At 41.4% G+C, this 22793-nt stretch overlaps 1 protein-coding gene and 1 long non-coding RNA gene across 3 annotated transcripts in view; one reads left to right on the top strand and one right to left on the bottom strand.

Moving 5' to 3' along the window:
• Window positions 1–16488, top strand: part of LOC310902277 — a 78457-nt gene extending 61969 nt beyond the window's left edge. The window contains exons 3-5 of the long non-coding RNA XR_014586606.1: window positions 7440–9906; window positions 13552–13687; window positions 15927–16488. This is a non-coding gene — a long non-coding RNA (uncharacterized lncRNA). The remainder of the gene's footprint in view (window positions 1–7439; window positions 9907–13551; window positions 13688–15926) is intronic.
• The window catches only part of LOC310902274 (uncharacterized protein), a 214940-nt gene that overhangs the window by 12559 nt on the left and 179588 nt on the right, over window positions 1–22793 (bottom strand). For both annotated transcript variants that reach the window (XM_083843531.1, XM_083843530.1), the window contains 3 exons: window positions 15936–16168; window positions 13050–13259; window positions 6963–10610 (listed from right to left, as the gene is read on the bottom strand). Coding sequence is in view for 1 of the 2 variants with exons in the window: in XM_083843530.1 (XP_083699656.1) it covers window positions 16099–16168 (70 nt within the window). In the remaining variant the exon portion in view is untranslated. The remainder of the gene's footprint in view (window positions 1–6962; window positions 10611–13049; window positions 13260–15935; window positions 16169–22793) is intronic.

Raw genomic sequence — 22793 nt, 5'->3', positions numbered from 1 at the left:
CCAGCAGGACCCTGACACAACCCAACCTATACTTTGGGGGGAGATGAGAGTCTAAAGCCCTGTTTAAGCAAGAGATGCTGGTGATTACTGACGACCTAGGTTATACCTTTCAATAAAAAATGTACACCCACTGTTATGCAGAAAGGCGGGCTTCTAGCCAACAGGAGATCAGGTGTTTCTTCAGTACCTGACATCACTTCTCATACAGGCACCTGGTGTGGCAAATGCAGTTCTGCCAAGAAGGTGCAGGGCAGTTTTTCCTCTTAATTGTCTACTGCTAAACTGAAAAAAGCAGTTTAATGAGGTAAAGCTTAAAAATATAAAGATATACAAAATGGACAAAAAACAAGCCCAGTTTTACATTTCTTATTGTTTTCATCAAATTAAGCCTTAAACCATTAGCTCCTATTAAAAATTGGGTAAGTCTTTCATGAGTAAGTGGTAGGCTCATTAGCTTGTGTGTCAGTTGAAATGTAAATAAAATTAATGGCTTCAAAAGGAATCTTTCAATATTGAGAAATTAGCTGGCCGTCTGATTACCAAGAATCTGTACGCACATTCTTTTCTTTCACTGATCTGCTCTTTCAACATCAGGAATGGTAACACTCTGGGAACTGTTTACCCAAGATCAGCGTGGTTCAAGTGTTACTTAGGATCTCAGTTAGGATTTCTTGGTTTTTAAATGTTTAGTCCTCCGGGGGAAGTGAAAATGACAGCAGGAAGAACCTGGAGGTATTAAGCACTGCTGTAGCTGGCACTTGATGACAGGAGGGGAATGAACACACCAGGCACTACATTTTATGATATAGCAAACAGGGAAGTTTGTATTAGATTGTATCAACTCTTGCTGCGCCTTAAGCACATCTGAAAGGAAAGAAACAAACTGATGAAAGTTACAGGGTACAAAAGCAAGAAAAGTGCAAGGAGGGAGGGAAGTTGGGAGCACGTGTAAAATGGAAATAAACATTCTGAAGAAATAAGAGACTTGTCACCCCTCATGAAAACTATTGTAAGCGATAGGTTTGCAGTTCAGATAGGAGTGTGCTCCTTCCTTCCTTCCTAGCCCCCGGCCCCACCAGAGATAGTCACTTTGCCCAGGCAGGGATGGCTTTGGAATCTGATGAACTGAGCCTCAGGTCAGAGGAGTGAATAGAGTCTTCTTCTCCAAAAGAAGGCAGGCAGCCAAGGAGGTGCATAAAGCTAGTATGCAAGAGCCTTCTGCAGATGATTTCTTTAGAAGGGGATCCATCGCATGCATAGGCAATCTTCTCAAGAAATTCTAGAAGCCACATATTCTTGCTTTCAGAAAGTTAACGTCATGCTGATTTGGAGCCATGAGGCTTACCAGGGCATACTGATTTGAAACCTAAGTACAAGCACTCCAATTCTGAGCACTCAGATGGAGGTTAGACATGCGGAAACTGATAAACAACTTTGAGTCTGTTGTAGGTAACCTTTTCCAAACCTGGATAGATGTTCCATGTGGTCAAGGTCCTGCCCTCCTTGGTAGTGTTACTGAGTGCTGAGAGCAGACCTTTATTTCCTGGTCCCATCATTTGCCATCGGTCAAACTTACAGCAAAGCAGCAGCCCATGGCAGATCAGGTAGGCTGTATGCGCTCTTCCAGAAAGACAAGGTGGCAGATAGCTACAGCACAGTCACCATCCACCCTTGCATTTGTAAATCAGTTGGTTTAGTAAAAAATCAACAACAGAAGACAGTTTGCTCTCCCTTTCCTATGTGTTACCCTCTTCTCCAGTGGGTCGAAGTCCTCTCTTAAAGCTGCAGTCATCCCCGGGAAATCCTAACAGAGAAAGACCCATGTCAGCCTTTCCTGTGCTACTTTCACAATAAAAGTGTAAAGCGGCAACACTGAGTGGGCCGTGAATTCCATAGGCCAAACTATAAACACTGCAGGAATTCAAGGTCCTTCACATTTCACAGAAAGCAAAACCGTGAGACTGAGGAAAACAAGCTAAAGGCTAAGTTAAGATATGTCTACCAGCTCCTAAGAAGGATCAGTTCAAATAAGGAACTGCAGTCACGATTTCCTGCTTGATTGTCACTTTCTTCCAGTGAAGAAATAGTCTGCTACTGGCCCTTGTCAGGAACAAATTACTTTCCCTTCACTGCCAGCTCAGCTCCACACACCCTGCGTAGAGAAGCAACACTGCAAGAAGCCAGTTTTCCCCAGAGGATACGAACTCCACAGACTGGTAATCTGCACAGATAATTTAAAGGGGTAACTTGCTCCTCTGTAGTGTTCTCAGTAAACACAGGGTAGTGGGAGTATAAATTAATTGGAAAAAAATTGTCATACAACATTTTGCATAGGAATTCTCATCGATGAAAAATTTTAATCCCTTGAGAGCAAGCTTAAAGGGTTGTTAAAACAGAGTCTAATCCAGCTGTAACAGAAATGTGATGAAAGAGTCTTGGTATTTTAGCTTGTATTCTTGGACAGATCCAATCAGTACAAATACAAAAAAAAATTTTTAAATTAACATTAATTACAAAGAAAAATGCTTTGAGGCATATTAATTTAAACCTTCCAATTTGTTTGCTTTCAGCGTGGGCAATATACACACCGAGAAAAAAACGCATTCTGCTCAAAACATCCTCACCTTATCCTTTCAAAAAAATTTAGGTATAAGAGAAAAAGGAAAAACTGTCAACAGTGCGGATCCCAAATGCAAGGCACTCATGCTGGAGAGCTATTCAGAGCTTATTCTATGGTGCAAGCCCAAAGTCCTTACTCAGCAGCAACATTAATGGTAGTTCTGCTGAGGGGGGAGTGCCCTGGGGAGTTCAGGATTTTAACTTTACGAAACAATTTTAATAAACTGAGAACAAAGTCATTAAAGCAATGATGTAAGCTTTAAATGCATTCCATCAAAAAGATATTCCTCTTCAGATGGAAATATCCTAGTTACTTGATTAGGAGGTGCACTTTGGTGCCTTACTTTTCTTTATCAGGATTTGTTCAGCCTAACTGGCTCTCACATTTATAGCTTTACTGTATCTATCACACTTTAGTAAGTCCAGATTTGGACAACTCTTGCCTGCTTACTCATGTTTCTGGACTTGTTCTGTCCTAGGCAAAGAGTAACTTGATCCACGCATCCTGTTGATTCTTTCAATGTCTAAAATTAGGTCTGTGCACGCATGCTTCCTCTACCTGGTGGCATTCTCCCTGGCTCCAGGCACTCACACACAGGCGGGATGCAACAACTGCCCAAGTGTCGCTTTTTGAAGGAGAAACCAAAGATTTATACCTTTTACTTTATGTGCAGGGAAGAGAGCCCAATCCACTCTCACATTCAGCACACATGACAAGTATTATTTTGTTCAGCTAAATGCTTAAAATGATAACAGGCTTTCTGAGCACAAGTGGTGGCATCCATCCTAACGTATGATTATCCATACCCATGACTCTAGCGAGCCCAGACTTGGTAGAAATTACTTGACAGTCATAGGACTGCACGGTTGGAAAGGTTAAAGAGAATCCCCCAGCCTCCCATTCCTTCCTTCCTTCACTCTTCTGTTCCCATGAGGATCGCCTGGGACACCCCTGCTAGAATAACATTTGTCAGAAAGCGGAAGGTAACCCAATGGGAAACATCAGTGAACCTGTGTTTACTTTATTTAGAAATGACACCCCATCCCTGTCCCCCGGGGGAAAACTTCTTTTCTAGACATGACCTCAGAGATGTGCTACACGCACCCTGCACAATTTATCACCATGCTGCCTATAATTAGGTTTGTTAACATACAGCCTAGTGCAGTCTTGTTGACTGGGAACTTAATCAAGTTACTATTGAGTTCTTGTATGCATTGCTTCGGGTGACTGTTTTACTTGTAGAATTATAGCTGCGACCAACGTGAGGAAATTAGCTCTGGACACAAGTTTTTTACTTTTTTCCCCCTACATGTGAAAATATTTAGCAAACAGTGACAATGATGGAAAACAGTAGGAAACAAAATGTTCTACATTAGTATAAAACATGAAAAATGCAGCAAGGACCCTCAGTGGTACAACATGTGTTATGCTGGCTGGCAGTCCATTAGGCTTGATAGACATTTCACTTACCTAAGTCAAATATAACAGTCTAGTATTCATTAATATAAGAAGGGGGTTGTGGAATCAAGCCTACCATCTGGTTAGAACGACAGAATAATCTACAACTCATGATTAGGTCTAAGGAGTGGAATTTCACTTTAATCTTTTTCATTGCTCGAAATTTCCATCTGCACAGTACGGCACATCATTTTTCTTCAAGACAAATGTGCTGTTTTTCATGTTCCAAAATTAGATCAGAAGAAAACGATTAATCATGTCATGGCCTGGGAAAGGAAACAAAGCCCTGATATTTCTCTCTCTCCCCCTCTCTCTCACTAGCTCTGGCTGTTTGCAAGGTCCTTTCTTTCCCTGCCTTGATTTTCATCACAACTTTCAGAGATTCACATTGTGTTAGGCTAGGAACGTTCAGGAAACAGGAATCTGAAATAAAGACATGGCTTTGATTTGCATAGCCATTTTTATTTTCCCTTTGCATCTCCCTCCCCCCCAAGTTTGCCACTTCATCTTTTCCTTGTCTCTGCCTCGCTCCCTCCCTCTCCGCCCCCTACCATGTGCCCCCTGGCACAGGACGACAGATGGTGACCTGTTTGCATGTGACACCGTAACTGAATCTAAACTCAAGGAAACAAGTCACCGGGCTGCAAATTAGTGAGACCACACAACTGTCAGGTGGCAGTCCCCTTTGACAGTTGTAGGCCATTATAGGAACATTGATGTTTTCGCAGTGTGACAAAAAGGAATCCTTTTTGCAGCAGACCTGTCTGTCAGCTGGCTCTCAAGTCATAACAAATCCCTGGCACTCAGCTGAGGCTGAACATTCGCAGCGTCAGGAGGATGATAAATGACCTGCAGGGCTTTGAAGTGCCTTGGCAGTTCAGATGGGTCCGCAGTGCTGACAGAGAAATATACACAACAGCGTAACCAATAATGAGAACATTAAACATTCCTGCTTTGTGACAGGCTGACAGAAAAACCCAGCCTCACATCAATCATCTTTGGAGATATAACCTTGACAATTAGCCCCCTCTCTGATACTCAGAGTAACCTTTTTTTTTTTTCCTCCCCACCCCCCTTCTTTTTCTTTTTTTTCTTCTTTTGCCTGGCTTATCTTCCATAATTTTTTTTTCTGGTATGGCAGAAAGGGAAAAAACAGCAGAAGGGGAAAAAAAAAAAGCCCACATCAAAAAAGATCTTTTCCTTTTCCTCCATGCAAAAATAAAATATGCTAGGACAAAGTTTATTTGATGGACTTCCACCTATTTCCCTTTAGGAGAAAGGAATTTATTTTTTGGCCCTATCTACCAAAGCATCTGTCACTACAAATACTCCTAGCAGAATTTTGTTTACATTTTATGCTTATTTTGTTCCTTAGTTTTTTTTTTTCCCTTCACCAACTCTTACATTCGTATCAGTGCATTCTGTTGTCAAGCATCTTTTCCACTTGTAAGAGTGAGATGATTAAGCAGGCAACTGTCCCCTTGTTACTGTATTCTAGGATCATTCAATAAAACAGATATAATCTCTTTTCTTTTCATAACCTTGTGTTTTCTTCTTTTTGTATGTGCCTGTGCATTGGTTTGCCATTTCTTAAATCCTTTTTACAGAGCAAAAATAATCTCCAAAGGACAAACGAAAGATGCAGCTAATCCTCCTGAAAACTAAACACTAAATACCCCTCTGGAATTATTCTCACCAAAGTGCTGGAATGAATCCTGATGTTGAGGGTGCTCTCTCTGTTCACGGACAATTCCTCTTGCTTTACTCAGCATAGGATTGGCAGGAATTTGTCCTGGTGCACACTACCTCTTGCCAGTACTCTCCTGATGGCAGAGGACTTCAGGCAGTCCGGTCAACAGGAGCAGTCTGTGCTCTGTAAGACATGAATTAGGCTCCTGGGCACTTTCTCTGCTCCTTCCCTGGAGGCTTCAGTCTCCCAAGTTGTTACTTGGAGCCCCACAAAGAGGTTTCAAAGGAGTTTAAGCACCTTTGTGAAATAGCCTCAAACAAAAATGAGTTTCAAAATGGTGTTTACTGCAGTGGTATTCATCTAGAGGAATGCTAAAAGCCTTCTGTCATTGAAATTAGTAGCAAATCCTCTAAGGTGTGCCATGTTCAGGTCTTTGTCTCCATATTCCCTAAGGTAGTTCTGCTTTGCTTATGCAATGACAAACATGCACTCTTGCTCTCAAGCACAGCACAGCTCAGATACTTTGATGTTAAGTTCAGGCAGCGAAACAGATTTACACACAACCAAGCACTTGTAAATTAAAAAAAGCTGGGTTTCTAACCCTGAGGTAAAGCCTGTCCCCAAGGCCAGTTTTCCTACACATACTTTAAGGTCCCTTTGCAATGCTGGTGTAGTGGAAAGAAGATGAAAAGGAGACAAAAACCTAGGCCTTCAACACAATTATAGAAGAGCCAGCTATAAACCCAGATGACGCTGCTGGAATAATTCATTCCAGAGTCTGTCAGCTGAGTCCTGCTGCTGTCAAAGTATGTCCTGTGCACGTGGCCACAGCTGCTGACTTCACTACTAGGAGAGGTCAGTGTGAAGGAGAAAAGAAAGGTAACAGAAAGAGGATCAACAGCAAGTGGCAAACACTGTTCAGCAATTGCATGGCCTCATATGCACTCCAATTATATTATCCCGATAAAGATTCAAACTATGCTGTGCAGGTTTCATAAAATAGCAACAGAAGATCGGCCTTTGCAGGACTAGGAGGAGCCATTTTGCTTTCAAGCAAGTACTTTTTAAGAGACCAGGCTGACAGTGCTGGAAGTAGAAAACCTCTCTGCGTCTGTTATACTTGGCTAGTGGCTACTGACTGACTTTGTTACAGCACACGGATAACATACTGTGTTACCACATTACACAGCCTACCTGGAGGGACTGGAGTGGGACATCGTGACTGCTAAATCCTGCTGAGGCTCTGGAAAGCCCAGACAGGTTAACAGCACAGCCCAGTGCCTGCTTGGTGCGAGCTGAGGATCCGGCAGAGCTGGGCAGTGGAGGACTGCATTCAACAGCAGGAGGCTCCTCTCTCCTTCCTCCAGGTCTGAGACCTGTTTCTTGCAACAAAGGGACATCACTCAAACTCTGGCTTGTCTGATGAGAGAGTCATAAGTTAATTTGCACCACTGATTTTCCAAAGATTGATTTCTTAACTCATTAAAGCTACCGCTTTGTTTGTTATGAGTCTGACTCACAACTGGAGACCTTTTCTCACCATGATGGCCAGTGCAAAGGCAAGGGCACTCCCAGCCCACACACTGCATTCGTGCAGTCTCTCAGGTACTTGTTTCACCTGTTTCACATACTTTAAAATAAGTGACTGTACCTCACTTCTTAAATTCCAAGGTACTTCAGTTCCAGGCCTGCCAGCCAGGCTGGATGATACTGTCCCTTCTGCTGACAGGAGCACAAAGCGGGGAGCCTACGAGACACACTCATTGAGCCACAGGCCTGTCACAGGCAGGCTCTGGTGGAAGCAGGTAAGATTTTCAATCCCTGATCATTGAAGTCTCAGAAAGTATATCCTCCCACCCTACTCCAGGACGATGCTTTATGGCCTCTCCTGCACTATCACCAGTAGCTGTGTTTGGTTACTGGGTGCTGATGACTGAATCTATAAAACATCTTGGGAAGAAAAATGCGTGGAGTAAATGAACACTTTCCTTCCAGCAGCTTTCTTCCATCTGCCAAACAGCAGAAGAGGACAGACCACTTTCAGTACTTTTCAACAAAGAGAGGGATGAGAGGCTCCCCCTTTGTCACTGGCAGGGACTAGGCAGGGAGCCCACGCTTTTTGCAGCTAGTATTATGGAGTTTGTACTGTAGAACACCAAGGCTTTGGGAGTTGATGGATGCATTCAGATCCCACCCTAACAAGACTGCCAGTGGAAAGGGAAGATGACTTATACCATGTGCTGAGAAAGAAACTGAGGTAGAATGCAACCGTCTACTTGTTTTCTTCTGACCATGTTTGGAGGACCGAGCAAACATCCGGCATGTCCAAACATCTGAGAGGCCCTGAAAGCAGACCGTGGCATAAACCAGACAGTCATCACGAAGCCTAGAGAAGGATGAGTCTGGAGAAGCCATTTGGCTCCTCTGTTAGACAAGGAGGCCATCATTTTTTTGTCTTTTTGATGAAATCTTTGAGAACCAAATCATGCTGGATTTATACAAAACTAATCAGATCTCCTGGACCCCATAATTCTCACTCTGACATATTATTCGGTGCATGGCCTTTAGTTAATTACCACTCCTTGCCTCAGTTTCCTCACAAACAGGAATGGATGCATTCAAATTTTACTCACCTGAGAGACGTGCTGTAAAATTTAATTAAGCCCTGAAAAGCACTCTGCAATTGTGAGATGAAAAGGTGCCATTAAAGGCTTCAAGTATTATATTTCACTAAGACTCCCAGAAATATTTTGGATGGAGTTAAAGAGAGAAAATAAAAGGGGAATAAATCATAAACATTGCAGCATAAATGCTGCCCACCCCTTCTTATCTGTAACTCACAAGGCATATAGATTACATCTAAATAATCCTTTGTATGAGAAACTGTCCATACATTTGCACACAAGATGTAAGGACAATGCTGGTTTTATATGAAAGGGAATATACATGTTTCCTTGCACACACTCAGTGAAGTTAAAAGGGTTAATAAAATATAAGTTGAGATCAAAAGAAATCTGAGGTGACATTTTGGCCTTGAGGCCTTCTCTTGGCTGTGGGAAAACAGAACGAGGCTGCTCTGTAACCTACAACTGGAGTACAATTAGGCGTGTTTTCAGACTGCATGTATTTTTCTAGGTTAAATCTGTATAGATATGAGCATATGCACTGAAAGCACCATGAATTTAGTTTTTCCAGTGGAAAATTATTAACAGTGTTAAACATGGAGACAAGCTGAGAAAATTCAAAGTTATGTAATTAGAAGATTATACACGCCCAGATCAGAACCAGATAAAACATTAAAATCATCATAAAATGCACTCAGAAGGGAAGGGCTTCATGCATGTGTGTGCAGCTGCAGTGTCATGCACACATCCTGAGGACAACTAGAGGCACTTGGCTTTTCATCTTTTGACTGGAGACCTCTGCAAGACCTATGCGTTACAGCACGAAGAACCACACACTCTATCAAACCTTGTTATTTACATAACACATGGCAGGGAGCAGTTATAGAATAAATCAATACTTTGTGATATTTGTTACAAGCCACATGGCACAGCTGAGCATTTCTAAGGCCTTACCCAAGGTCTGGCTTAAAGGAAGCTAGTTACAGCTATATTAAAATTGCCTAATAACTGAGGTTCCCAGACAATTGCACTGAGCCTTTTTTTTTTTTTTTTTTTTTTTTTTTTTTAACTGGACTGTAGCCTAGTGAGGACAGGGCTTTCATTTACAGTTGGGGTCCTGTTCTGTCCCTCTCCAACAAGAACTCTATTTCTGTGCGAACTACAAGCTGATCTTTCCCTGCTGTCCTCCTCTCCAATAACCCTGATTCCTAAGCATAGCTGTGGTTACAGCTGTGGGTGATCCCTCCAGATTCAGTGAGATGCTTAATAAAGAAATCTAATTGTTCACTACTGAGACTCTGAATATCCACACCCCTGTGTAGGGACAGCAGTGCAGCTGCCAAGTGGGACACTGATACAGTCTTTTCCCTTAGGTCTCTGGGTTAGGAGGCCTTATGTGAAAGTGGAACTTCCAGAGGATGAAGAAGAGAAGCACCTCTCTCTCTTTGTTGAGAGTATGAAGAACCTAGACACCTACCTCATACATGCAAGTTAGCTGCCTAAAGTTCGACAATGTAAGAAAACTAATGCTGAATGCTCTACACAAAAAGCTGTGGGCATCGGGAACAACTCCCATACAGACTATCTGAGCTGATACTGATATGATCTAAGCCTCACTTTCCTCTCTTCTATCACTTAGAAATTAGATTTTTGTTTAAAAACACCATCAGGGAACCCAAGCAATCTCTCCAGTTTCGGGGTGCTAAAGCATATTCATTAAAATGTCCAGTTTGGAGAAGGCGATGTTTTAGAACACTAACAATGCTTAAAATGCAATGTTAACAGTTCTACAGGCCAGAATGGCTGAACGTGTGACAACACTCAACAAGCTTGAAATTCACTGGGACAAGGCCCACACTTTCCTTTCATATTAGCTCAGCACCTAGCACCTGCTTCATGATTAGTCCTAATAAAGTATCTAAAATACAACATATCAGTAATTGAAAAATATGATCCTTGATACAGTGGATATAGTTGTTACATAATTGGAAAAATTATCTAAAAGCCACTGAGCAAAAACTCCTCTCAGAATGCAAGACATAACTTGTGTTGTGTAAAAAGAAAAGCAGTAAGCAAAGCGTCTTGTTCTGTTTTTTCTTACCTAATAAGAATGTAGGCAACCACAGACGGAGGGAGGAGCAAGCAATTCACGAAGACGTGTCAGGCCAGTAAGGAATCTCCATTGAAGCCAAGTACAGGATGGAGTAACCTGCATGAACTGTGAGGTTGCAAGAAGCAGTAACAAGCAGGTTGCATTAGGAACTTGCAAGAAAAACTCTTCTTACTAAACTGTGGAAAAGCTAAATTTATAAAAAATGATGTATGATATTTACAAGTTAGTAAATCATTTAATGGAAAGTCAACTGAAATATTCAACTACGCTTATTTAGATGCTACCAGAAAACTAGGTCTAAAAACTTTAAAAATTCAGCCTTTTCTTTATTCCTTTTCTCAGAGTTCATACATTAGTCATCTGCTGCCTCAGCTGTATCAATGATTTTTTTTGTCTTGCAGCTTTCTTACTCCCTTTGTTTCAATGGACATTTTGATTATTCTTCTCTTTTCATGTCCTTCCTTCTCAGCTCCTTGATTTCCAGTTATTATAAATCAAGTTCAAAACACCATTTTAAAGCACTGCAAAACACTGCCCTTGGACCTCTTTCTTTACTACTTTTTTTCATTAGTCCCACTCCTTAAAAAAAATACCAGGCTTGTTTGGACCATCTCAGTATTTTTTTCCTACCACAGTCTTTATTTTTCATCTATGTCATGAAATATGTTTATGACAGCTTTGAATTCACTTTTGCTAGAGGCTTCCCACAGAAAACTCAAAAACTCATACATTCAGTTGTACAACCATGCCCCCACTCCCTAACTATTTATGCTATTTCTCATGTTTGAGATGTCTGTAGACTAAATTTTTCAGAGCAAAGAAAGCATTAATTGACGTCTGTAATTTCTATTGAGTGGTCCTGTATGCTTCCATAGTGTCATATACATTAAACATATCACCAACCCACTCACAAATAAATGCTTTTAGGGAACTTCCCATTGGGAAATTTGTAGGGACTGTGTTAAACTCAAGTTTTTAATAGTTCATTAATATTTTAAAACCACTGATCAGGTGATACAAAGAGCCGAGACAATAATTAAATTTGCAGATGATACTAAATTAGGAAGTGTTGCAAACATAAGTGAAGACAGAGAAATAACACAGAGGACCTAAGAAAGCTTAGAAATAAGAGCAGGAAATAACAAAATGAAATTCATCCGAGAAACATGCAAAGGTACAGTACATCTGGGGGAAATATTTCAAAATTAAATACCAAAAGTAATCCGATCTTGTGGTTCAAGGTGTAAACTGATTGCCACAGCTGAAATAATCCTCTCAACCCTCCTGCTCAGCAATATGTAACTGGCAAGGTACATTATGAAGGGTTTTGAAATATCAGGCACAAGTTATTTTTGGAGGCAGGATGCTGAAGAGGAGGCCTGTCTCTTATAGAAAATCCTCTGCAACATGTTATTCAGGGAAATAGCCAGGTACATTGATGGCACATTCCCGCTCTTGGGCAAGCAAAATATTTGCCTACTTCTCCTTTCACACCCAACAGCTACCTTCATCCTCCTGCTCTTATGCCTACAGACAATTTAGCACAGACAGGCTGGGCAGAGACATGGTGGCAGTGGCACTAGTGGGTTAGAACAAGTTGATGAGAACTGGGGATGGGGACGGCAGGCTGGTTAGAGGATGAGTTATCGGGGCTCTTAACATTCCCAACCTCTGAGAAACTGCCTGAGCTACTTTTCAGTCTCAGCGGCCACAGGGACTGCTATACAAGACAAGCAGTAATGTTGTCAGAAACACAGAACCAGATATTCAGTTGATGGCAGTCACGGTTTTTCTGCTGACTTCAAAGAGAATAGCAAATTTAATGTGAGTTTGCAGTGAAATAGGATATTGAAATGCTTCACTGCAGCTTGGTTTCCATCCTCCAGCTCACCACAATCAGAAACTAGGGAAGAGATGAGGCTTTGTACAGCATTTATAAAACCACAGCAAATACATCACAAGGCTTTGGCCCTCAAATACCATCAACTTATAGAGAAGCTGGAAGGAGTTGGATGGAAATCAACAACAAAGAAGGATCTCAGATAGATGGACTTCGAAGAAAGTCACTATCGTCCTTTGTTACACATGAAACAAAGAGCAAGAAATGTCATTAAAATAAATAAATTAATGATATCTCTATAGCAAATCACTCTCCCCCTCTCACTGCTTCAGAGCAGAGCTCCTACCTAGGAATTAGCTTCTTACTACATATTTAAATAAACAGCACATATATCCTTACACATTCTCTACCCTTTTCTTCCTAGATAAACAATCTGAACAGGAATGAAATTAGACACTGAGATGAGCCATGGGTTTCACCACTCATTCAGATCTGTTCATTGTCTAACCCCACCATCACGTTCAGTTTATTTAATTTATTATGAAATTCCAGAGGTGCGAATAGCTGGACGGTAACTTAAGGACCCTTCGCAGCTGGATTTCCTCCCATCACCAAGGCTGTGGTACAGTTCCACACAGGCCAAGAACAGGATTTCATAGAAATTAAATTCGGATTGGATATCTCTCCGAAAAGATTTGACGTACCTTAAACAACAAATCATAAAATTTTTCAGGAACTTTTTTGAGTCAAATTTGCAGTTTGTGTCAAGCTAAGGTGACAGCCTTTTCTTCCATCTGATCAGTCTGAAGCAAGTAGTCTCCCGTGGTGCAGCTATCCTTCAAAAGTCATACTGACACATGTTGAAATACCCATTTCATCCTGGTCTCATGGAAATTAGCTTTCTGACGGTATTTCTGATAGCAAATGGAAAGGAACAAAAAGGAAAAAACAAATTTTCTGAATTATTTCATTACAGCTGTTGTCATCTTCTCACACCAGAGTGGGCTGGAAGCTCCAGGGAGAATTTCTCAGTGGGACTGAAAGCATCTAATGAAAAGATTGTTAACATGTAGGTAGAACAGGGGTAAGGATGGACTCTGGTATAGACCAATACTTGGACTTGAAGTTAGTTGGTCTATTCCTAACTGTGCCACATACTTCCTGAATAAACCCAAACAAATCACTTTATATGTACCTTAATTCCAGATCTGTGAAGTTAGAACTTTCTCAGCTATGCCTATTCATGCTGCAAGCTATGTAAGTAGACAATGCATCTCACAACAGGAGACAGACTTTGAATGGAGGAGAGAAGGGATTTCCAAAGCAGGCAAGACTATTGCAGGTAATAGACACTGTCATGTCTCATTATACAGGTATGTCTACAAAATCTTCTCCAACCAGAAGAGGGAGAGTATCTGTGGTTTGCAACCTGTGGACCAACAATTCATTATGAATCACTTTGGGTGGGCTGAACTTGCATTCAATCATTTCAAAACCTATGCAGAGGTTATGGGTAGCACCATTATGCACAGTCAAATAGCTTTGGCTCTCTATGGTTCGCAGGTTTTCCAGCAGTCACAAACCCCCACCCTCCACAAGCTCTTTATAGTTGGGCATGAAGATGGAAATGCAATTGTTATATAATGGAGGGTGGTGCTTGATGCTATCAGGGCTTTTAATATTAGTCTCATGGCTGCAGGGTCTGAGCACTTCCAGCTCCAGTTTGGTGCTGGCATAATCCAACCGTCTGATAAAGAGACCTGCAGGCAAAGTTGTGGTTATGAAACCTGAGATGAGCAGATCTTCTATCTGTATAATGAGCTAATTAAAAATTAATTTAAACATAGTCTGTATAAAGTGCTGAAGCATATGATGTGGGGTATAATCCTATGCTGGATTTGACAATCCACAACTGCTACTGTATATTCAGTGTCTACGGACAAAATTACATGCTCCTTCTGCCAGACTTCTTGAAAATTTTGCCTGAGAACTTGAGGATCTGACTCAAGGATGCAGACTGAATGGTTAGTTCATGTGATGATGTGCAGAGATAAGAGCTCAAATCTAAAGGTCGTTTGGCTGCATTTGCACAATCATGCTGCTCTTGGACTGAGAGATGTTCTCCAAAGTGATCATAGATACATCTGCTGTCCTTCCCCGCCATTCCTGGTTCCAGACTGTTCATGCTGAGCCAGCTTGGGTCCCTCAGCACTTACACCGTTGATATACCCCTGAGGTATTTTGTCTGCAAGGCATGGAGGCCTCTGGGAGCCATGTGGAAAGCTAAAGGCAAGCTCAGATTGCATTCCTCTGCCAGCAAGTCTCAGTCGTGGCACAGACATAGATGAGGTGTCTGGAGCAATGAAAGCAGAAATCACTGTGGTAGGTGTGCACTGAGGAAGTCATGCAAGTGCTGTTTGGACAGCCACCTACCACAAGGCACAATTGAGCCCTGCCCCAAATTAGGTGCTAATTTTCTACTGCAGAGACATACAGACTAGTGAATTCTCCTATCTCTGGCCCTATAGCAGCCAGGCCAAAGCTATGACATGATTTTATGGCACTGCTTGAAGAACAAACTAGAGGTGTTCCCTTGCTTGTCTATTTCTTAACAAGATATTGAAATAGCCTAGATTAAACACATACAGCAATGGACTTGTGTTTTGGTTCAAGTGAGGACAACTCGGTGGTTGCCTTTGGCTTGGAGACTGAAAGCGATATGAGTTCAGCTATATGAAGTAAGATAGGAATAAAAGGATTGCTTCTGAATATACTTAATGTGATAATTTCTGAATGTGAAAACAAACACTATAACTGACGTTTCACATAGCATAGGTATGTTGGTAATTTGTTTACTATATTAGTAAATAAAACATTTTCCCTTTTGCTCAATAAACAGGTTAATTAATTGTGTGGAGATATATCCTAGAGACACAATTACGTAAAAATTACACATGGCTACACTTTTGTGGTGTTACCAGCTACAGAATCCCTATGACTCGTGATAGGAATAGCCTCAAACAGTCCAAGCAGAACAGAACAGCATTCATATGAAATAATATCCTATGTTTTGCATATTCAGGAAGCTAGGAAGCTTTCTCAAACAGCACAAGCACATTTGGCCATCACTCACCATCATCGATCTGCCAGTGTTCCCAAAGCAGGAAAGACACAGAGGCACCAGGACACTCTGTGTTGCAGTAGAGGAGCCCAGGGATGGTAACTCTGACTCCTTTGGGTCAAGAAAGTGAATCAGAAACAAGAGGTACCATGCCCTGCCTGAGATGCACAGTATCTAATTTGAGAAATAGCCTTCCATTATCCTCTTGAAGACAAACTAGTAAGGAATCAACATAAAAGAAACCCACATTTAATTCACTGATTCTAGTCAACTACTGTGTATTGCTCATAGAAGTGTATTGCTCATGGAAGCTCACAAAGCAGCTAGCAGGTTCCCGTGAAAAGGAACGTCTGTGCACTTTCTCGGCTGTACTGTCAGCAAGTTACCTTTGTTCTGTGCTACCTACAATGACTTTTCATAAAATTTTAAACCAGATTCATTTTTTATTTTCTCTTCCCAGCGTACTTACACATAAAGAGAGGATGAGGATCACAGTCATCAGTTATGGCCCTCTGTCCCTACAGGGCTCTCCACCACAACAACAAGGCTAGAGTTCTTCTGTACAAGAGGTGGGATCTCCCGTGGGCTGTTCATGACTTCATTATGAAATGAAGAACAATCATCCGAAAGAGCTAAATAACACTGCAAAACTTAGCCTCTTCTGCTCCGTGCACATAGTGCATCTCTTTGACCTTGCTTGCTCTGACAAAAAAAGGAATGACACGTAGATGATTAATTAGAGAGATGACCATATGACAAGAACATATACAGAGTGGAATATATAATAAGAGATTGAATAAAACAATCCTCCTCGCCCCTTCCCCACACGTATATGCCAAAGATTTGGTGGTTCCTGACAATGAGCTTAACATTTACCAGACAAGATCTGTTTGGTGCCTTCCCTGTTGGAGCTGACCAAATTTGTGATGGTTTTCTGTCACAAAAGCAAAGCAATGTATTTACTGTTGAGCACATAAATGTAAGTTAAAAAAGAAAAAAATCCTCTTGGTCATAAAAAGAAAGCAATCCTATCATGTCCTGCTCCAACCTGTACCTCACACATCAGACCTCTGTTTTATTTTTCCTTATCACACATAACCTTGCTGCCTACTTTATACACAGAGAAATTTTACTTTAAAGTTTTTGAACATCTGAGTGAATTTTCAGACAATGCTGAATAATTCCCCAGGAGCTGTTTGGAGTTGACCTACAGTCCAAACTGTTGAACACAGAGGCTTACCACAACTGCTTCCCACAAGGAATGAACAGAACAAGGTTCCTGTGGCAGCGTAATCAACTCATGCACAGGAATCATTCTGAAGATCCATAATTCAACTGCTACAAATGGAATTACGGAATTTGCCTATATTCCTTTTTCTCAGCTTCATTAGAAAGGGAAGAGCAAAGCACTTTTCATGAGTGAAAGATTTTTAAAGCAGCATTATTTTATATTTTATTTTATTATTTTTAATTTTAATTTGCTGTAGATAGGTACTCAGTGGCTGAATCTTGTGTAGGCGTCCACGCAGCAAGGCTTTATTATGCTGCCTCTTTCCATGCACATCTATACAATTTTATTTTATTTTCACCTGCTGAAAAAATCACCTAACAAGCAAACTGAGCCCTAAACAGAAAGTATGGATGCAGCTACAGTAAGGATGTGCTTTCATGGCCAGCTTCATCTAGCTGAACTGTGAAATGCTGCTGAAGGGACAGATCCCTCCTTTCCACCTTTCCTCCCCCTCGCCTGCCTCTCCTGCACCCTTTGTGTCAGCACACGTGGTTGCACACCTCAGCGGCCACCCAGATCTGTTCTCCGTGCAGCTGCCTGCACAGCTGGAGGAGTGCTGCTGCTGAGGACAGACACTCACCCTTTCACCACCTTTTCAGCAGCTTAGAAACAGATTAGCCTTTGGCTGATACAAAACTATCCCTGAGTATCACCCCTTTTTGGTGACAGAAGTAAACAAAAAGCCAAGAGGTTCCCATGTTATTTGCTGTGCAACAAATCATATTACTGATAAAGAGTAAGAATTTGGGATACCTGCCTTTATGATAACATGGTCATTCTTAATACAAACGGCAACGGATAGAAGTCAGACAAATGTTTGTTTCAAGAGATGGGACAATAAATAGGAAAATCAAACCAAGTGAAATGACAGTCTAGGAGCAGGTTTTGTGGACAGAGAACTGTAAGGCTTAAACATTCATTTTTCATTACTTTCTCATCTTCATCTCAGAGAACACTACTTCCAAAATAATATTTAATATTGGTGTCACGCTAATTAGTACTACATGAGAAGCTGACTTAGAAGGCAGATCTAAACCAAATGGTGGCAAGGCAATACACTAGCAGCTTCGGCAGGATTTGGATTATGCTTTTAACATTTGTTTCTTCCTGTTATGTGTCTCTCACTCTCTGCTAACTCCCGAGGGGAGACTGCAGAAAAACTCCAAGATGTGGAAAAAGAAAAATCTACAGAACTTCAGAATGAAAAGTGCCAAACCAACTTTTTTTTAGAAACAGAAAATCTTATTATTGTGGGAAAAGAGTAATTAAAATCCTTTTCAGAGAAGGAATTAAATAATAGGAGGAAAAGGGACAGCTTCCTCTACAGCAGTTAGCGCTATCCATTATCAGTGCCAAGATATCAGATTAGATAGATCACCACTCTGATCATGACTGGCGACTTCTATCTAACTCATTGCCCTACCCATCATCACGGGTAGAATGGTGCTTCAGCAAGAAAGTCTTGCAGGAAAGCAGGAACACAGTGCTCTGCACTGCAATAGGACATACAGGAGCAGTTCCTACCTCTGTCAGGAAGAGATGCATGAATACCTGGTTCCAGGAAAGCTGGGGTGAGAGCATGTAGAATGCAACTACAGAAAGTTTAAATCAACAGGTCTGGAAATTTGGCAAAGACATTGCAGACAGACAGCCCAAGGGTTGCATGGCAGCTCCAGGACTAGTATAAATCGGATGAGCACCACTCAGCTCAAGGGAACCTGCCAATACACAACAGATGAACACCCACTCATTTGCAATACTCCTCTGAATCTTGATATTTGAACCATTTGGATCTCCATCAGCTTCCTAATGCTTCCTCCAGGCCAGGAAGAAGGTGAAAACAGTGTCTGCAAAACACTATGATATTCACAGAGCAAAGAAAAATAAAATCACATTTGATCATGAAAGCTGATCCTCCATTTTCATACAACGCTGAATACAGGAAGAGACGATGTAAGAATAAGAAACTTTGTCCTGTTCTTTCACACCCCCGCACTCTGAGTACTTTCCTGCTGCTGACAGAAATGAAAATCAGGCCTGGATGAACCAAGTGCAGATACCCAGAGGCACCAGAGCAGTACTGGGCCCCTCCCAATACCACACTGCAGTTCAAAGCTGTGAAAGACTGCAGAACTCCCACCGTGCTGCAGTTTAGCTCCCCACCCAAAAAGCCATATACCTGGCAGCATACTCTCCTCAACATGTCTCTGCTATGACAATAATCTCAGATCTTCTCTGCCTTCTGCCAGTATAGTCACATACTGCTATTACTGTGCACACACGATGAGCATCTCTGCTCCTCCTGCTCACTGTACCTCCAGATGCAGGTGTCAGCCAAAGCTCTTTTTGCTGAGCTTTACTGACTGCTTCTGTCCCAGCTAGCTCCCACTTTACACGTTTACCCTGGTGGTTGCCTTTCTAGACAACAAGGCTGTTTTAATAATTTTTTGAGACAATGGGCTCAGTGGCAAATGGGGACCTTGATAATGCCAGGGAGATCAGACTTCATGTGGTGTCGCTCCATGTATGTGTAGCAAGTCCACTGTGCACATGCAAATCAAAAAAAAAAGCAAAAAAGCAAAACAAAGCCTTTTCAAAATGTAGCAGTATTTCATCCAAAGTTGGGAAGTTCATTCCTTACCGTGGTAAGGTCTCAGATACCTAGAACATTGATTTAGCCAGTATATTACCAACAGCATAAGATAGGTCCAAGTAGCGAGACCTGACTCTATTAATAATCAGCATCCAAAACAAATGGAATTGCCAACCTGTTACAGAAAGTTGGGCAGGTCCCATACTCTGTTTAGAGTTGAATTTTACAGTATTTCAGGGCTGATGGTGAGAAGGTTCAAATACAGAGTTCTAGGTTTCCCTTGACATAGCCTCAGTAAAACTATCATGGTTCCCTAACCCCAGTGCTTTCCCAAGATGCTGCTCTGGTGTGTGCTGAAGGGCTGGGAGAAGAAAGGAGTGGAGGAGGAGAAAGAATTTCCTCATTCTTTCTTACTGCTCTTCCTGTTTTCATGACCGTGTATTCAGAGGATTGCCTTTCCACAAGCAAACAACCAGAGACAAGCTCACCCCAAATGTATGTTCTCTCATGTTTCAAGCACTTGCTCTCTGTTCCTGCTGAATGTTTAGTTACAGCATGAAAAATGGATATGTGGAATGAAGACATTTCCCCTTTGACTAGCACATTTGCAGAAGGTATGTCAAGGATCTGAGGCAAGGGGTATGGGCAAGCTTTCAAGAAAGTTTTTCCCCCCTTCTCCTTTGCTTGCTTATTGGAAGAGCAATAAATATCAAGCAGACAGGCCCTTCTCACAGTTACAAAGCCTACCTGTAACTGAGCTGGATAATTAGCAGCCTTGAAGATGATATATGACTTTCATTACCCTTTGGGACTGGAGACTAAATGAGGACAGAGCTAATTGCCGTGCAAAGCAGTTTGGCATGAATGAGAAAAATGCAGGCGCTGTCTCCTGCCAAAAAAGGGCCCTATTGCTGCTCTGATCTCATGGCTGGTTTTTGCCGCAGGAGTTCACTTGGTGTCCATAAATCATGGTCTGCTTACAGCTGAAACTGCACTGAGTCATCAACATGCAATAAGCTGAGTGACAGATTCCAGCCTGACTACATTAGAACTTCAAACTTAGTCCTCCCCCCGCAACACTACCCATACTTAACAGAAAATTAAACCCAGACTACACAGACATGAAGGCAGTGAGAAACACAAGGCTTGTTTACTTGACAATAGTTTTTTAAGACTAATGTTTCCAGGAAATAGCATCATACGTTTTGAAAGGGAGAGGGCCACAAGTACTGAATTTCTAAAATGACCCACTGCTATAGCATTTAGTTTGTCCTTCCTCATATAATTGCTGATTAAAATGTATTACCCTCCTTTAATGATCTAAAGTGGCACTTTGTCATCTTAGTTCTCACGGAGATAGATTTAGTCAGCTATCTGAGAAAATATTTTGCTCTTCTTTAAAATTAGGCCAGAAGAACCTGAAATCTGATTGCAAATCTGCTTTCAAAGTGACCCAGGGCACATTAACATCCATCTTGTGCCCTTAAGAAATGTGGGCTTCTGGGGAATCTAAACCACCAGTGCAAAAGACAGTCCTTGAAGATACTCTTTTGCTCTCCCCATTCTGTTTCACATAAGATTTTTTTTGCTTTTCCCTAAAGGTACCTTAGGTCTATTTTTTTTAATGGGAGAGATTGTGCTGAATTTGCAATATGGTATCCTGTCAGATCCTAATCAATTAGCCCACATCAGCTCAGTATAAGGCAGATACCAATTTAACTCACAGAGCTAAGCCTTCTGATTTTCTCTAAGGGCAGTCACATAATTCATTCTTTGTAGTGCCAAATTATATTTGACATTTAATTTAAAACTCAAGGTACCATAATGCAAAATCTCACTAAAAATAATGGTGATAAAGCAGAGGAACATTTCATTTGACAGTGAGGATTTTTTCAGCTTATTTATGCACCCAAACTTTCCCCTCCTCCACCTTCCAAAGCCCCCAGACTCACCACTGCTGGTTATCCAGGTGCTTGCAGACGACGTTAGGCTCTACAGGTGCTCACATACTGTAAAGGGGCACTTGAAGGTGAAGCAAAAAACCTTCTGGTGAGCGAACAGTCCTCTCCATGAAGATATGAGCTCAAAGACAACTCGTGTATTATTGCTGCTGTTGCTAGTAGAAAGCAATATTTCAGTAGTGTGGCTGGGCTAACTGGAATAGTTGCTTGTTCCCTGGACAAGGCAAGGGGAAGTCAGCCTGAAAAGGCTGTGTTTTGTTTTGTTTTTCTTTAGAAGATTCAATGCAAAAAACGCCCATTTAATGGCTTCATTTGCATTCTCTGCCATGCCATGCAGCAGCTCCATTCACAGCCACCTGGCACAATGGAAGCCTATTGGTCCATGAAGCATGTCCATGCTGTGATAATACAATTTTATGCATGGATAATAATAATAATAATAAAACAAACGAGTTCTCCTCTTTTCTTGAAATAACACACAACGCACTGCAAACCATTGGGAGTTCTAGCCATGGGCTCAGTCAGCACTTTCAGCAGGTGAACAGTCAAACTCTAATATAAACACTAGTTTGCTAAAAAACGCACCCATCTCTGTCAAGGTGAGTTGCTCACAAGGACCAACTATTACTGCTGGCAGTGTGCAAAATGCTAAGAAGCCAGCGACTTGGCTGGCTAATCCAGACCAGCTCTGTGAGAAGAGAAAGTAATGGATAACAGTAGGCTCTGCTTTGTTGAGCCAATACCATATAGCAATATGCTAAATAGGTTGGTAGCACAATCTTTCTGAGAGCGACTCAACTTTTGTCCTGTTGAAGACCAGCTACTACTCTGCAATAGAAAGAAACAAATGTCTAATACTCTCATCCTTTATAGGCCAGATTAGCTCTTGGGGGGAAAAAATCATCACTGGTCCAAAGATGCTTCTCAACATAAAATGGATGACTTGAATTCAGGGACTTTAGGCCTTCTTGTGGATTTCAGTCCCTTATTAAGATGAATACAGTCTAGGGCTGAACTCTGCTATTTTTGGAGTGAGTATGTAGGCCTCAGGTTAGGCATTCTTGCCTTATTTCACATTTGCATGTAGGTGCATGCATATGCTACTGGGAGTTAAGTTCAAAATCTTCTGCATTTGATCAGGTTTTGCTCCATTTATTTTAGTACTTGCTGCATTATTATATTATTATAGAACACAGAGGGTACTATCTGGCATATGAAATGTGAACAGGAAATAAAGTTGCTGTGTACCAGAGAGAGAGAGAGTACACTATCAGCGTACTTGAAAATGAAAGAAGCTATATTTGATGTTGATGCAGTGTGCCTATGTGATAAGTTTAAATTAGTGAAGCGATTGTGATGGCGTTACACCACTGTAGATTTTCCTACATTCCATGAAATCTCATTGTAAAATACAAAACACAAAACCAAAATCTTCTGCAAAAGCAATGCTTCAGCATTACATAACAGAGAGGACTTTTTTCG

Source organism: Anser anser, assembly GCF_964211835.1.
Source record: "Anser anser genome assembly, chromosome: 7".
NCBI classification, from domain to species: domain Eukaryota; kingdom Metazoa; phylum Chordata; class Aves; order Anseriformes; family Anatidae; genus Anser; species Anser anser.
Note: the sequence above shows the minus strand (reverse complement) of the source record. Positions and strands in the feature narration are given on the sequence as shown.